The sequence below is a fragment of the Phacochoerus africanus genome, chromosome 4, assembly GCF_016906955.1.
Source record: "Phacochoerus africanus isolate WHEZ1 chromosome 4, ROS_Pafr_v1, whole genome shotgun sequence".
Classification (NCBI taxonomy): domain Eukaryota; kingdom Metazoa; phylum Chordata; class Mammalia; order Artiodactyla; family Suidae; genus Phacochoerus; species Phacochoerus africanus.
The window spans coordinates 11303119-11321238 of NC_062547.1; the positions used below are offsets into that span (position 1 = coordinate 11303119).

The 18120-nt window shown below is 37.6% G+C and overlaps 1 protein-coding gene across 7 annotated transcripts in view; it reads left to right on the forward strand.

The window, feature by feature from the left end:
• LOC125125119 (membrane-spanning 4-domains subfamily A member 4A-like) overlaps nt 1-18120 on the forward strand; it is a 142456-nt gene that overhangs the window by 118412 nt on the left and 5924 nt on the right. For 4 of the 7 annotated variants that reach the window (XM_047775628.1, XM_047775626.1, XM_047775630.1 and 1 more), the window contains 3 exons: nt 12087-12246; nt 13578-13712; nt 17151-17207. In XM_047775628.1, the coding sequence (XP_047631584.1) occupies nt 12087-12246; nt 13578-13712; nt 17151-17207 (352 nt within the window). Of the gene's footprint in view, nt 1-2165; nt 2353-12086; nt 12247-13577; nt 13713-17150; nt 17208-18120 lie in introns of those variants that run through there. The other 3 variants (XM_047775632.1, XM_047775633.1, XM_047775631.1) reach the window with 3 other exon arrangements.

Sequence of the window (18120 nt, forward strand, 5' to 3'; positions counted from 1 at the left end):
TAATTCTTACTTTGAAATAGGGCAGCTCTATTCATGCTTCTCTTTCAAGTTTCACTTATACTTTCTCTATGCTTTCATAATTCCTCAAAATCACATAACAGCTAATGGCTTCTCCAACCTTTTGTCATTTCATGCCACTTGTAGTGGGAGGAGAGATTGACACTTGTCTTTAGTTCAGCATCTTAACATCTCTTGTGAAGGCACAAGACTCAGTAGCTCTTGGCTTCTGTGATGCCACAATTTTCCAGTTTCCCCGATACCTTCTGTAGCTGTCTTTTTATATTCCTCTGGAAATCCCTACTTCTGCTAATACTGGTTTTATCTTCTCTCGAAGGGTTTGCTCTTCTCTGCCTCCACCTACAACTCTGGGTGATTTCCTCCTTCTGCGTGTGATATTTGTCTGGATCTAACCTCTAAAGTCAACATTCTCCCTCCCTAGCTCCTGACAGCAATTCAGTTCCTATCAACTCTTTCTGAAGGTCCTGACACAACTCAAACTAAACATGCTCAAAATTTGGCTGTTTGAACCTATAATCCTGTCCCTGTCCACGTCTTGCTGCCTTAGTGAATGGTCCTATCACTCATTCAGTTCCCTAAGCCAGAATCTTGAGTGTCATCTTTCCTTTTTTTTTTTCCCCTTGTCCTACGCTTCCATTCTGCCATCAAGTGCTTCCATTTCTACTTCCCAAGCACTTTTCAAACCTCTTCACTTCTCTCCACATTCATCAGCACCAATGATGACTCAGGTAACCATTATTTGTTCCCTAGGCGATCGCTGCTTACACAAGTCTTAACTCTGTGACTTCAGCCTTGTTTCTTCCTACTGTTTTTCTACGTGGAGATTAGGATGTTTTTGAAATATATACATATTTCATTTTAAGAATGATAATTCCAGAGGATTCTAGATAACATAGTCTTTGAATTAGACAAAACTGGATTTCAGTCTCACCTACACCAAAGCAATGAACACCCCTGTGCTTTAGTTTTATCTTCTGTGAAAACCAAAGCGGACATACATCTAAAGCATATCTCACACATAATAAGCATTCGATCAATTTTAGCTGTAGATATAATGACATCCATTAACTTGACTTTTTATAAATTCCTTTTACTCAGATGAATTCCAAGGTCCTGAAGGGGGTGTAAATCCCTGGATTTTCTTGCTAGTGTTACTCTCTGCTCTAGTTCTGTTCTTCAGTGATTATGAAGGGTTCAGTTTTTTAATGCGCCATGATCTCTCCAGCCCTTCGGTTTTTCTTCATTCTGTTGACTCCGGAACATCCTTCATTCCTAACTCTCCTTCATTTGTCTTCTTCTCATTCATCAGGTTACTAGTTGGATGCCCCCTTCTCCAGGAAGTCTCCTTTGCATATCCATGACTGGGCTAATTGATTCTCCTATGAGCTCTCTTAGAATTCTGGTCCTGGATTATGCTAGCATATTAACTTGTCCGAATGCCCAAGAGCCTGCATACTCCTTTGGAGTAGGGGCTGTGTCTGTATTTTTTCCAAAATTTTATCCATAGCACATAGCTTCACACTTTTCGGTTCATAATAATTTTTCTCAAAGAAAATGTTGAATAAATTAGACCAGAACACCATTTTGCTTTCTTCCTCTGTATAAATTAGGTGTCAATTTCATGTTAGAAATGAGGAAACCTAGGTTCAGAGAAATAATAAGGTCTGAGTCAAAGGCCAGTTTCTTTCTGTGATACAAGTTGCTTCTTTGATTTAGGAAGGTGTCATATTAATTATTGTTATGCTACCAACTTGTTGCCATTTTATAGACATTTATCTCTAATGCTGGGATTTCATGAAAATAATACATTTCAATTGTGTATTGGATGGTAATACCTGGGTCTCTAGAGAGATAAAGGGAACATGTTAAAATGTGTGAAATTGTTAAAAGGGGCTTTTCAAATGAATTTTAAATGCCATTAAGTTATTTTGTTTATATAAAAACCTTTGAGCAGAGACTGACACACAGTAAATCCTCAACCGCTGATCACCACTAATATAAGCAGGAATAACCGCTCTTACTTTCCTATGAGAGACAATATGAGGCAGTCACTGCCTGTTCAGCAAATTTTGCAATAGATATCCTCCACACCCATATCTGGGACACAAAACCAGTTAGCTTCCTACAAAAAAAAAAAAAAAAGGAACTGCCTGTGGGTCTGAGAAGTACTCAGCACGGCTTTGGGGGATTAGAAAAGCTGCTGGGAGAAGAATGCAGATTCAAACTGAGTGAGGTATGGAATAGGGGCAAGTGATTATATCTGAGCTGAAGACACTTACCCAGACTCTCCAGCATTTGTAAGACTCCCAGCTGACATTGCAGGCGTGAAGAAAGGTAGGTCCAGGGACATGTCTTCCTAGGCTTTTTGGGCTTATGGTTTTCTCATTCACTGGTTCTAGAATCCCTGAGGGTGGAAGGAGAGAAGGTGAGGTCATCTCCCATGGCAGAAGCTGGTATTCTAAGTTGGGTTGGGTCAAGTGAACCTTTAAATGTATGTTTGGGGGTGGGGGTACAATCTGCTGCAGAGGATGGGTGTAAGGACAGGCTTCTAAAGCCCGATGCTGGATACTGAATGCTGGATGGGGTTTACTTTTGTTCTCTAAATCCCCAGACTGTCAGGAAAATCACTTTTGACTCATTATCTCATGTACTCTTTTTTTTTTTCATGTTTTAAAGTTTCATTGACGTATAGTTGATTTACAATGTGATAATTTCTGCTCTACAACAAAGTGACTCAGTTATACATGTACACACATCCATTTTTTCTTCAGATTTTTTTCCCAAATAGACTCTCGCAGAATACTGGGTCCTCTGTGTTATATAGCAGGTCCCTGTTGGCCGTTCATTCCATATACCTCAATGTGCATATGCCAGTCCCAAACCCCCAATCTATCCCTTCCCCCAGCTGTCCCCTTTGATAACATAAGTTTGTTTTCAAAGTCTGTGTCCTTTTTTTTAAAGATTCCACATATAATTGATACCATATGATGCTTGCCTTTCAGTCTGACTGACTTCATTTAATAAGATAATCTCTTGGTCCATCCCTGTTACTGCTAATGGCATTATTTCATTCTTTTTTAATGGATGAGTAATGTTCCATTGTATAGGTGTACCTCATTCTTTATCCATTCCTCTGTTGATGGACATTTAGGTTGCTTCCATCTCTTGGCTGTTGTAAATAGTTCTGTAATGGACACATGGGTACATATATCTTCTCAAACTATGGTTTTCTCCAGATAGATGCCCAGGAGTGGGCTTGCTCGATCATATGGTAGTTCTATTTTTAGTTTCTCGAGGAACCTCCATACTGTTATCCATAGTGGTGTACATATTTACATTCCAACCAGCAGTGCAAAAAGGTTCCCTTTTCTGTGCACCCTCTCCAGGCTTTATTGTTTATAGATTCTTTGATGATGGCCATTCTGGCTGGCGTAAGGCAGTACCTCATAGTAGTTCTGATTAGTAATTAGTGATGTTGAGCATCTTTTCATGTTTTTTTGGCACCTGCACATCTTCTTTGGAGAAATGCCTTTAGGTATTCTGCCCATTTTTTATTAGGTTTTTTGGGTTTTTTTTTATGTTGTGCTTTATGAGTTGTTTGAATATTTTAGAAATTAGTCACTTGTCAGTTGCATCATTTGCAAATATTTTCTTCCATTCTGTGGGTTGTTTTTTCATTTTGTTTATGGCTTCCTTTGCCATGCAAAAACTTTTAAGTTTAATTAGGTCCCATTTGTTTATTTTTATTTTATTAGAGGTGGTTATGAGAAGATATTGCTGTGGTTTATGTCACAGAGTGTTCTGCCTGTGTTTCCCTCTAAGAGTTTTATAGTTAACTGGCCTTACATTTAGATCTTTAATCCATTTTGAGTTAATTAATTGATTACATCTAAGAGTTTTTGGTTGAGTCTTTAGGATTTTCTATATATAAAATCCTATTATCTGCAAATAGAGGCAATTTTACTTCTTCCAATTCTGATACATTTTTTTTTTCTTTTTCTTTCCCAGTTGCTCTAGCTTAGTCTTCTAGTACTATGTTAAGTAGGAGTGGTGAGAGTGAGCACCATTTTAGAGGAAAATCTTTCAGTCCTTCACAATTGAGTATGATATTACCTGTGGGCTTGTCATATATGGCCTTTATTATGTCAAAATATGTACCTTCTGTGCCTAATTTATTAAGAGCTTTTTAAAAAATGTAATTGTAATGTAAGGATAACTTGATCCCCTTGCTGTACAGTGGGAAAATAAAAAATTAAAAAAAAAATAAAGTGTTTTTCCAGAGCAAAAAAAAAAAAAAAGAGCTTTTATTGTGAATGGATGTTGAATTTCATCAAATGCTTTTTTTGTGTGATTGAGATTATCATATGATTCTTTTCCTTCATTCTATTAATGGTGTATCACATTGATTGATGTGTGTATGTTGAACCATTCTGACAGCCCAGGGATAAATCCCACTTGATCATGGTGAATGAACCTTTTAATGTGCTGCTGAAATCAGTTCGATAGTGTTTTACTGAGAATTTTTGTGTCTATATTTATCAGAGATATTGATCTGTAGTTACCTTTTCTAGTAGTGTCCTTTTCTGATTTTGGCGTCAGGATAATGCTGAACTCATAAATGAGTTTGGGAGTATTTCCTCCTCCTTGATTTTCTGGAAGAGTTTGAGAAAAATTGGTGTTAATTCTTCTTTAAATGTTTGGTAAAATTTACCAGTGAATCCATCTGGTGCTGGGCTTTTCTTCACTGTGAGATTTTTGATTACTGATTCAAACTCCTGCTAGTAATTGGTATATTCAGATTTTCTATTTCTTCCTGACTCAGTGTCAAAAGCTGGCATTTCTGAGAATTTTTCCATTTCTTTTAGGTTGTCCAGTTTGTTGGTATATAGTTTTTCTTTCTTTCTTTCTTTCTTTTTTTTTTTTTTTTTTTATGGCTGCACCCATAGCATATGGAAGTTCCCAAGCTAGAGGTTGAATCAGAGTTGCAGCTGGGGCCTATGCCCCAGCCACAGCAATACCACATCTGACCTGCCTCTGTGACCTATGCCACAGCCTATGGCAACATCAGATCTTTAACCTCTGAGTGAGGCCAGGGATCAAACCCACATGTTCACAGAGACAACATCAGGTCCTTAACCTGCTGAGCCACAACAGGAACTCCAGTATATAGTTTTTCATAGTAGCCTCTTATGAACCTTTGAATTTTTCTGGTATCAGTTGGAATGCGGAATAAACTGGACATCCAGGACCACAAATGGACACAGGAGAACATTAAGAGGGCATGGCAATACTACTGATAAAAACAGGATGACAGCTTGATCTATTAGGGTAGGAAATATACCCAGAGTTTAAAAATGGTCATGTAAGATCAGAAGAATCTGACTGATTGAACATAGAGGGTGGATAAGAGAAGGCATCAATGACAAAGTACCAGGTTTTTTAACTTGCAAACTTGAGCTAATTGTTGGTCCTTCTTTTTTCCTCAGGGGGGAAAAAAAAAAAAAAAAAAAACAGTTTGAACCTTATGTCCTTAGTCCTCTTATGGTTCTTGTTATCTTTAGCCTTTTCCATTCTATATTAGGGACTGATTATTTATAGGTTTCTGAAATAATCTCCTCTACAGACTTGTCATTGCACCACATTAATTTTTTGAATGGAGAAAGCTGGATGTCTTCTGCTTAAGTCTCCCAATGTTTGACATAAAAATTATCCCCATTCTCCTCTGGGACAGGTTGCTAAATGGGAAACAAATTAGGGCTTTATTATCATGACTTAAGTTAAAATTCCAGAGGACTGGCTCTCTCAGGGAAAACTGGATTCGAGGATGTAGATTAGATTGAAGGCCAGAAGAAAGTTACCTGTTTTATTCTCTTTTCTCTAAGTCAAGATCTTGGGTTCTGCTCAGGCGATGTGCAAAATAAACAGAAAATTCTGAATACATTTGCTCAACAACACATGATATGGAATCTATCTCACAAATCTAGTTATCATCAGAACCGACCAAAATATAGAGAGAATTTCCTGGTCTGCTTCTACAGTCTTCTGTGTAGCTTATTTCATGACAGCAGAAATCAGGGGACAACCTTGACCTTTCTGACCAACTATTGAGACAAACTGGAAAAGAGGAAAACTCAACCACTGAACACACACTATAACCAATCATATAAGCCTCTCTCCTCTGCCTCTGCAACTCCCCCAAGCCAAGAGCAAGTTGGAGCAAGAGGATGCCAGGAATAAAATCACTCTCTAGTATGTCCTTGAGTGGAGAAAGTATTAGAGGAAGTTTGTATTCTATACCTAAAGCAAAAAAAAAAAAAAAAAAAAGGTAAATAACAGTAGTAGCAACAAAAATAATAGTTAAATATGTATTTAGTATTTATTACGTGAATTGCACTGGTTAAAATGTATCAGCTCATCATTAAATTCTCACAAGGGGTAAGCACTATTATTTACATTATAGAGTTTTGGAAACAGAAGATGAAGTAACTTGAGTAAAGAGTGGCAGAGATGGAATTTAAATCCAGGTGGTGTAATTCCAGAGCACCTTCGCTTAGGAGGAGCCATTATACTAGTCTAGTGAATGGGAGAGTTATTTGTTTGTACATTTATCCAGTTATCAGTTGACGGACATTTGGTTGTCTGTGGATAATTCTGCTAACAAAATGCATATCCAAGTTTTTGTGTGGACCTGTTTCTATCTGGGAGTAGAATTGTTGGGACATATGGTAAGTCTATCTTTAACGTCTTGAAGGGCTGCCAAACTGTTTTCCAAAGTGGCTGCACCAGTTTACAATCTCAATATCAGTGTTTGAGGGTTCCAATTTTTCCACATCCTCACTGCCACTTCTTACTGTCTGTCAGTCTTTATATTTTCCATCCTGCTAGGTGTGAAGTGGTATTTCATTGCAGTTTTAATCTACATCTCTTTAATGACAAATGATGTTGAGAATTTTTTCATGTACTTATCAGCCAGTTGCATATTTTCTTCTTTCTTTCTTTTTCTTTTTTTTCTATTTATTTATTTATTTGTTTATTTATTTATTTATTGCCTTTTGTCCTTTTAGGGCCACAACAGAGGTTCCCAGGCTAGGGTCTAATTAAAGCTACAGCTCCTGGCCTATGCCAGAGCCACAGCAACGCCAGATCTGAGTCGTGTCTGCGACCTACACTGCAGCTCATGGCAATGCCGGATCCTTAACCCACTGAGCAAGGCCAGGGATTGAACCCACAACCTCATGGTCCCGAGTCAGATTTGTTTCCACTGTGCCATGACGGAAACTCCAGTTGCATATTTTCTTGGAAGAATTAGCCAATTCAAATTATTTGCCCATCTTTAAGTTGTGTTATTTTTGTTTTATAATTGAAATGTAAGTGTTCTTCAGATTTTTTTTTTGCCTTTTTGTCTTTTTTGTTGTTGTTGTTGTTGCTATTTCTTGGGCCGCTCCCGCGGCATATGAAGGTTCCCAGGCTAGGGGTGGAATCGGAGCTGTAGCCACCGGCCTACGACAGAGCCACAGCAACGCGGGATCCAAGCCGCGTCTGCAACCTACACCACAGCTCACGGCAACGCCGGATCGTTAACCCACTGAGCAAGGGCAGGGACCGAACCCGCAACCTCATGGTTCCTAGTCGGATTCGTTAACCACTGCGCCACGAGGGGAACTCCCTCTTCAGATATTTTGGATACAAGTCCCTTATCAGATTTGCAAATATCTTCTCTCTTTCTTTGGCTCATCTTTTCACTTTCTTCCAAGTGCCCTTTGAAGCCTAATTTATCTGTTTTTCTTCAGTTGCTTGAGCTTCTGTTTTTATAACTAAGAAATCATTTCCTAACCCAAGGTCACAAAGATAAACTCCAATATTTTCTTCTAATAGTTTTATATTTTCAGTTCTTATGTTTAGGCCTTTGATCCACTCGAAGTTAATTTTTTTATTTGGTATGAAGAAGGGTGTAACTTTATTCCTTTGCATGTGGGAATGCAAGTTTTTCAGTATTTACTGAAAAGAGTATCTTTCCTCATTTAGTAGAATTGGCATCCTTGTCAAAAGCCAATTAATTATGAATGTAAGGGCTTATTTCTGGACTGTTAATTTGATTCCCTTGTTCTATATTTTTGTCCTTATGTCAGCACCACACTGTTCTGAAAATGATCTTGGTGATAAATTTTGGAATTTGAAAGTATAAATGCTCAAAGTTGTCTTTTTTTTAAGGTTGTTTTGACTATTATTGGTCCCTTGTATTTCCATATGACTTTTTTTTTTTTAACTGAAAACATCTTTTTTTTGTTGATATGTAATTGATATGTAGCATTGTATTGGTTTTAGGTATACGACACATTGATTTGATATAATATTGTGATATGATTACTACAATAAGTTTACTTAATGTCCATCACCACACATAGTTTTATATATATATAAACATATATATATATATATATATGTTCTTTTTCCCAATTAGACTTTTTTATTTTTATTTTTACTTTTTTATATAATGATTTTTATTTTTTTCCATTATAGCTGTTTTACAGTGTTCTGTAAGTTTTCTACCGTACAGCATGGTGACCCAGTTACACATACATGTATACATTCTTTTTTCTCACGTTATCATGCTCCATCATAAGTGACTAGACAGAGTTCCCAGTGCTACACAGCAGGATCTCATTGCTAATCCATTCCTAAGGCAAAAGTTTACATCTATTAACCCCAAGCTCCCAGTCCATCCCATTCCCTCTTTCCACAGAAAAGAAAATCATGGACTTGGAGAATAGACTTGTGGTTGCCATATGACTTTTAAGTTGTAAGCTTTTAAATGTCTAGAGAAAGGTAGCTGGGATTTTGATAGGGATTTTGTTGGGTGTGTAAATCAGCTTGGGAAGGGTTGCCATCTTAACAATACTAAATCTTCCAACTCCTGCCCATGGATTGTGTTTCCATTTATTTAGTTTTTCTTTGATTTATTTCAATGATCTTACAAGTCTTGTGCTTTTTTTGTTAAACTTATTCCAGAGAATTCTCTTATTTTCCATATTATTGTAATTGGAATTTTCTGAATTTAATATTTAGATTATTTATTGCTAGGGTATTGATATATAGTTGAGTTTTGTATATATTATGTGTATCCTGCAACTTTGCTGAACTTGTTTTTTTAGTTTTAATAGGTTTCTTGGGGGGAAGGGAGGGAAGATTTCATAGAATTTTATTTTCCTTTTTAGGGCTGCTCCTGTGGCATATGGAAGTTCCCAGGCTAGAAGTTGAATCAGAGCTGCAGCTGCTAACCTTCACCACAGCCGCAGCAACACCACATCCCAGCCTCATCTGTGACCTACGTGGCAGCTTGTGGCAATGCAGGTTCCTTAACCCACTGAACAAGGCCAGGGATTGAACCCACATCCACATGGACCCTATGTTGGGTTCTTAACCCAGAACCATAATGGGAACTCCAGGATTTTTAATATACAGAATAATATCATCTGTGTAAGATAATGTACTTCATTCCTTCCTATCTGGATGTCTTTTATTTCTTTCTCTTTCCTAATTAATTTTTATTTATTTATTTTATTTTATTTTATTTTATTTTGGTCTTCTGTCCTTTTAGGGCTGCACCCATGACATATGGAGGTTCCCAGGCTAGGGGTCGAATCGGAGCTGCTGCTGCTGGCCTACGCCAGAGCCACAGCAACTCCAGATCCAAGCTGCATCTGTGACCTACACCTAGCTCACAGCAACGCTGCACCCTTAACCCACTGAGTGAGGCCATGGATTGAACCCACAGCCTCATGGTTCCTAGTCAGATTCGTTTCCGCTGTGGCACGACAGGAACTCCATTTCTTAATTACTTTTGCTGGAATCTACAATACAATGTAGAACAGAAAGAGATGAGAGTGAAAATCCTGACTTGTTCCTGATCTTAAGGGGAAAGATTCAGTGTTTCAGCATTAACTACAGTGTTATCTGTGGGTATTTCACAGCTGCTTTTGATCAGTTTTTTGAGCTTTTTCATCATGAAAAGATACTGGATTTTATAAAAAATTTTTCTGCATCTATCCAAGGTGTTCATGCGGCTTTTGTCTTTTATTCTATTAGTGTTATGTTACATTGTTCACTTTCTGAATGGTTGAAAAAAGAAGCAACCTTGCATTCTCAAGAATAACTTGATTAGGTATATAGCTCTATTTACATGTTGTTGGATTCTACTGTTTTGTTCAGTATCTTTGTGTCTCTATAACAGATATTCATCTATAGTTTTATTTTCTTATGAATGTTTCCTGATTTTGGTGTCAAGGTAATACTGGCCTCATACAATGAAAATTGGGTAGTGTTCCTTCATCTTTAGCTTTTCAAAGCTTTTGAAGACACTTATTAATTCTTTTAAAAATGCTTAATAGAATTCAGTGAAACCATTTGGATTTGGGCTTTGTGGGAATTTTTTAATTCCTAATTTAATTTCTTGCTATAGATCTATAAAGCTTTGGTATTTCTTCTTGTGTCAGTTTCACTAGTTAGTGTCTCTATAGAAATTTGACTATTTCATCCAGGTTATCTAATATACTGTCATACAGTATATATTTTTCACATTCTCTTATAATTTTTAATTATTGTTAAGCTGGTAATCATATTCCTTTTTTTCATTCCTTATTTTAGTAATTTCTTCTTGCATTTTTTCCTGCTCAGTCTTAAAGATTTCCCAATTTTGTTGATCTTTTCAAAGAATATTCCATATAAAGTGTTCATTATTGTTGTGGCTGTTGCTGCCATAGCTGGGTTTTTGTTGTTGATGTGGTTTGTTTGGTGACCTCTTGATCTCTTTTTTGACATCTGTATTCTTTGTAATCTGTGGACATTGAAGTTTTTTCCTTGATTGGTATAAGTCAAATAATAAATCAGAATTGATCGTGGCTTGCAGAATCTGAAGTTTTGCTTCCCTCAAAATTTGTGGAAGTGAGCCATGCAACATCTGGACATGGATTCACATGAGTAGATAAAAATGTTCATGTGGTCTGCAGCCCATCTCCACCTAACCCGCATGGAGTTACCGATTACATTGAGGAGAGAAAGTGGCCTAAGAGGATTATATTTGTGCTGTGAGTCTCAGAAAAATAATTTTATGTGTCCCTGCTATGCATTGGCCAATCAGGATTTAAAGCATTTTAATTGGACAAGAGATTTAAATTCTTATTGCCAGTGATATGACTTGAAATAATAAATTCCATCCCCACAGTCCAGCGTTTACAGAGTGAAAACCAGGATTACATAACTGGTGTTTAGTAAAGATGACGCAGATTGGGTTTCCAGCTCTGAAAATGTAGTTGTATTCTGACTAGAAAAGAAGGACCACAAAGTTCTTTGCAATAAATTTAAGTGCAAATGATCCTGTGTAGCTTATTACTGTTATCAAAGTTACTGTTCAAAGAAGACATGGCTGTGACCAAGGAACTATGCAGTAATAGGGATGGAGATCAAAGATGAGTACAGACTTGATATGGGAACTTGAAGACAGTTCTCTAATTTGAGGGGGTCAGCATATTCACCCACATTTCCCTCTCTTCAGTACCTTCCAGCATCTTCATGTCACCTGGCACATTTCTTTTTCCCCCACCCCCTCTCTCTCTCCCCTCCTTGTTCCCTCTCTCCTTAAGGTGTTTCTTGTTCCACTTTCCTGGCTGGTCTATGCAGTAATTACATTTTGTGAAGATCTCCTAATGCTGTTATAATAAAGGAAGGGAATGTAGACCAGAGGTTTTCCTGTCACTTCCAGGACCTCACCCTAAATTACATTTCCTTTTTTTTTTTTTTTTTTTTTTTTTTAGGGCCGCTCTTGCATCTTGCAGCATAAGAAAGTCTCCAGGCTAGGAGTCAAATTACAGCTTCAGGCCTATACCACAGCCACAGCAATGCAGGATCCAAGCTGTGTCAGTGACCCTATTATACCACAGTTCATGGCAACATGGGATCCTTAACTCACTGAGTGAAGGCAGGGATTGAACCTGCATCCTCGTGGATACTAGTCAGCTTTGTAACCCACTGAGCCACAACAGGAACTCCATAAATTACATTTCTTATTGTAGCACCTTTTCTGCTGCCATGATAACCCCTCAAGAAATGGAACAGACCACACCAGGGGCTGACCCTGACATGCACCAGCCCAGACAGCTTTCTTCTCTACGTTCACATCTGTGGAAAGAGATGCTAGAGAAGTTCCTGAAAGGGGAACCCAAAATCCTTGGGGTAAGTCACCTGTAGATCTGGGAGAAGACCATGGGCTGTAAATTCGGTACTGATCAGACACAAACGCCAAATACTCTGTCCCACTAGCCTCCTCAACAAGCCCTAAGGACCTCAGTATTTCATGTTCAGACCCCACACTTGAAAAAATGATACAATGTTCTACTGCATCATGCTTGCAATTGGGTTGTATTTAAAATATTGTGACTTTAGACCTATTCTAGGGCTGTGGGTCGTCCGTAATAACTATATTTAATGTCTTCATGGAAGAGCAGCAAAGAAAAGGCCTCACGGATACCAGCTGATGTCCCTTCCTGAGAGCTGATGGTCCTGTATGGTTACTGTTCTCTCTGGGGGAATTTTCTCAGCCTGCTCCTTAGAGAATAAAAATTCTATCTTCTGTGTATGTCTGTCTAGAGTCTCAGGTGGGTCTGTCTAGAAAGGAAAAAAAAAAAAAAAGGATAGTTTTAAGAAGGAGAGGTTAGTTCAGGTAGAAAGACAGTGAATATAGAGAATTATTTCTCAGCCAAGATTGAAACCAATGGGACAACGTCATTAAGATTTAAACCGATGGGATGACATTTTGGATCCTTTTCAAAGCCATGGGGGTAATTGTGATCCAGGTCCTATTTTTAGACCCCTCTACTCACCCAAGTCCTCAGGCCCCAAGAAAATGCTCTCATCTTTTTCTTCCCCTGAACAAACTCTCCTTCATCTAGGTTATTTCTCCTGGTATAGTAATTGCTCCTTAACTTTTGGATCATTCCTGTGAAGGAGAGTGACTGGAACATCATCATAGGTATCCATAAAGCACCTCTGAGTAGGTCCAGGTGCACTCTTTTGACCTTGCAATTACTGGAGCAGTTGGGCATAGAGATCCTGAGAGGTAATTTCAGGGAGTTAATATATCCCCAGTTCTTTGTATGAAAGAAAAGTGACAAGAGAATATCAAGAAAATCATCTGAGTTTTTCAAAAAAATTTGGAACAGGGAGTTCCCTTTGTGGCTCAGCCGTAATGAACCTGACTCATATCCATAAGGATTCGGGTTTGATCCCTGGCCCTGCTCAGTGGGTTAAGGATCCGGCATTGCCATGAGCTTTGGGGTAGGTCACAGATGCAGATCAGATTCTGTGTTGCTGTGGCATAGGCCAGCAGCTGCAGCTCTGATTCGACCCCTACCCTGGGAACTTTCATATGTCACGCATATGGCCCTAAAAAGCACATAAATAAATAAATAAATAAGGGCCGTGAAGGTTACATAGAAGTTGAAAATGGAGAGGCTTGGGTACCGCTTTTGTGGTAATCAGCTTTTAACTTTCGTCATCATTTCTAGGTTGTACAAGTCCTGATTGCCCTGATGAACTCGAGCTTGGGGACAGTCGTGATGAGTGTCACATTGTCACATAAATACTGGGAATACTCCTTCTTCTTGGCATGTGCAGGGTATATAATTTCGGCATCAGTGATGGTGAGTAGAACACCCTCTGACATCTTTGGAGACAACCAAACATAGTTGTTAGTATGCCGAGCTTTGGAATCATATCCTAACCCTATATTGTCATTCTGTAACTTCCAGAAAGATGTCTAACCTCCTTTTGACCCAATTTTCTCATATTGAATTTGGGAATAATAATATAAAACTCAGAGAAAGTTGGCAGATTGACTGTTTAATATGTATCCGTCAGTACACAGTACATGCAGCAGCATGTAGCCAAAGACCCAAACCAGAATGAATTGAAAGCATCGGTCATTTCAGAAGAAGGCTAGTCATTACCACGGTTGGTTAATTCAGGAGTGCAAAGACCTCACTGAGCACAGCCGTCCTACCATTTCAGACTTACTGATATATCTGACTGTTTGTAAGTGCTTTGTGTGCATGAAGCTTTTTATTCCCAAGCCAGCTATGGGCAAAGGTAATGGAACCTCTGTGACTGGAAAGGGTTCCCTGATGTTTATGAGAGACTGAATGAAATGAAGGATTTTTTCAGCAAGAAAGAAAAGGAGACATGGCTGGTGAGCAAGCAATTTATATTCACCTATCAAATTTTAGCAGGTAGAATTGCTATTAGATAAATTTTGTCTTGTAAATTCAATATAAGAAAGTTTAAAAAATTCCCAAAACAAAATGGAATATTGTTTTTGTACAAGTTGAGAATGTAAACAGTATAAAGTGTCAAGGTTTACCTACTGAGAAGAGAAAAATTAATTTATAAGCTGGATTTGTGTTAGAATCAGAGAACCTATTCAACCATTGCGGGTTTCCATTTATCTACAAAATTGAGAATGAGAGTTTTGAGTTGTATGAGAGAGATGGCTCACCTGTTAATAGCAGAAGTACAAGATTTGAAGATCAGCAAATGTTGTTCAACTTCTGGACAGTTGTGCAATGCTTTATATCTCCATAAATGCTGATGTCAGTAATAGCTTTTAATAAACTCTTACCATGATTTAAACACTCTGCTAAGTGCTTTTATATATACAATTACATTTCAAACCATCATCGCAGACTTCTGAGAAAGTATTCATCATCGACCTCATTTATAGATGAAGAAATGAAGACTTAGAAAGATGAAGTAACTTACCCAGGATTGCACAATTATTTGGTACAGGAATCAGGGCCCAAGTAGGGTGAGTCTAATTCCAGTATTGCACACACCAAACCACTGGCTTTCTGCCTTCCCTTTCATTTCCTTCTCAAGACCAGCTCTGAATCCAGTTTTCATAATCTATGCCTTCTACGCATGTTTGGTAGATTGTTAGGACCTGAAGGAGCTGTGTGTGTAAACTGAGGCATTGCTCAAGACCTTTGCTGATCGCTTGCTGGATGAGCCTTGCTTAATTAGCAGAATTTTTTGCTGTTCACCTTCAACGATTCTTTCAGCCTATTTCCAGACCTCCCTGTGAAGGACCTCCTTTTCTTCCTTCTGTAACACAGGAACCGATACCAAGAGCCCTGTGGTCTCCAGCACAGTTATATGTCATTTATTAGACTCCTATACAATTATCCCCACCTTAGTCTGTTTAAGTGTGCTTTTGTGCGCTTTTGAAACATTATAAGGTTTTATTCATGTATGTGGATATTGCACATTCCTTAAGATTTTTTTTTCTCTCAGAAACTTCATTTTTTTTTTTTGCTATGGCAAATGACGTTCTTTTACTAAATTCTGTCTTCAAACGCACAAACACACTCATATTTATAAAATGCATATATGAAATTTCTGAATATAATGCTTTTTCCATGTGCCTTCCTGAATTTTCCTAGAAGCTAAAGCAGCTTTTAGTTGATAGACTTGAATGTTTGTATTATAACATTTTCATATTTAAATAACAATAATTTTAACCTTTTTTTTTTTTTTTTTTAGTCTTTTTGCCTTTTCTAGGGCTGCTCCCGCGGCATATGGAGGTTCCCAGGCTAGGGGTCTAATGGGAGCTGTGGCCACCAGCCTACGCCAGAGCCACAGCAACGCAGGATCCAAGCTGTGTCTGCATCCTACACCACAGCTCATGGCAACGCCAGATCCTTAACCCACTGAGCAAGGCCAGGGATCGAACCTGCAACCTCATGGTTCCTAGTCAGATTCGTTAACCACTGAGCCACGACGGGAACTCCTTAACCATTTTCTTTAAATGTCTTTCTTATGTAATTATTTTAGATAATATACTATGAGTAATAATACATAGCAGTCTACATTTTTATCTTGATTTTTACTTTAATGAGATAGCTTAGTGTTTCCCTATCAAATGTGATAAAGACATTTAGACTGAGACAGATGTTTCATCATGTTATGAAAAATGCAACTCTCATACTTTATAAATGTTTAAGTCAAGAATAATGTTGAGTTGTATTAAATTTCTATAAACATTGTAAACATGAATAGCAATTAGTGTGTGAATTTTCTCCTAAAATCTATTAATTTCATAAATTATATTTTCAATATTAAAATATCTGGACATTTTAAGAAATATCCCCACATGTTCATGATTCATTTAATAAAATATGATGAATGATCCCTTGAGCTATTTTTTTCCAGAGATGACTTAGTTTACATTAATCCTATCAATGCTGTGGTACCTGGAAGTTTATTGAAGAAATTTATCAAGCTGTTTAATCATGTCAGTCTTTTTTTGCTATTAATATACAATGATTGAAACTTCTGAAATCAAACCCACATATTCAAACAGTTAAATAGTTCCAAGCAGGGAGTCCAGTAGACTTCACTCCAGCCATTTTAGCTAAATGGAAAATGATTGCTCTGGAGTTCCTGTTGTGGTGCAGCAGTAACGAATCCAACCAGTACCCATGAGGATGCAGGTTCAATCCCTTGCCTTGCTCAGTGGGTTAAGGATCTCGTGTGGCAATGAGCTGTGGTGTAGGTTGCAGACACGACTCAGATCTGGTGTTGCTATGGCTGTGGTGTAGGCCGGCAGCTACTGCTCTGATTTGAACTCTAGTTTGGGAACTTCCATATGCAGCAGGTGCAGTCCTGGTATATTCAAATCATCATCTAATATTGAATTACATTTTTTCAGTGCTATTATTTTATTTGCAACTCTTAGTAGTCACTTTAAATAAAAATAATCTTTAATATCTTATTAAATTTTGGTACTGTATTTGGGTTACTTCATATCAGAAATTTAGGTGCTTCCTTATATTTCATTGGCCTTAAACAGTTTAAATACTTTGTAGTTAAACATGTTTTGAAAGACATGATAAATTCTGTGTTTCCATCTGGTAGAATTTCTCTGTTATTTCTGAGAAAAGGGGATTATTATTTACAAACTTGTGTTTCTCCCAATATAGTTGGTCTATTTAACATATTCATTACATTTAGGGTAAGTTTTAATAAGTTATGGCTTCAGATATTTTTTTAAAGTTTTTTACCTGCATTTTTCCTCTTGTTACTAGTTTATTATTTCAGGGTCCTTGTCAATTGCAGCAGGAACTAAAGGGACAAAAGGTCTGGTGAGTGATGCTTCCTCCTTATTTGTTCCTAAAGAAGGATTAACCCAGTACATGTTCTGCCAGAGAGGAAAGCAGATTCTGTTTGTTTTTTAAAAATCAGAGATTGTTAAGTTTTACCTAGTTGAATGGATCTTTTGAAAACTAGATAATAGAATTATCGACTTGAGAGTGAATAGTGTGGGAAGGTAGTTGCTGAGAGGGTACTTATGAAAATGCAGAGAATTCAGATGGGATTAGTCAAACAAGGCCTGCAGCTTGAGATCTAGCCCGTGAAAATGGCACCAAGCGCTGGTGTGGCAAATATTTATTGACTTATTGATTAAACTGAGTCTGAAGAGGAATGGATATATGTATATGTATAACTGATTTACTTTGTCGTACGCCTGAAACTAACACAACTTTGTAAGTTAACTATACTCCAATAAAGTTTTTTTCAAAAAATAGAGACTAAACTGTGCATTTCAACTGTATGCAGAAAGGCTTCGGATTCAGCTTGCAATGAAAAAAAATTTACACTAAGGCTACTTAAATAAGAAGCAGCAAATTTAAAACATAACTTTCCTGCCAAAATATTTCTTTCACAACGCCAATAAAAGGCCAAAGCCCAGATCTCAACAAACATTTTTATTCTGGCTCTAGACCATATTTCAGTTTTCATTGACCAGAGGACAAATATCAGACTCTGGAGCATGGCCAATATTGTTTTTCCCATTTCTGATCTCAGTCTGTCCCCTCGCATCTCTCCTCCAGTTATAACTGTTATAAATCTACCTTATGTCAATTTTTGGTGTACAGCATAGTTACCCAGTATATATACACATTCTTTTTATAGACATGTAAAAAGATATATACCTCTGTGTGTGTGTGTGCTCTTTTTATATATACCTTCTTATATGACCCAGATATATACACC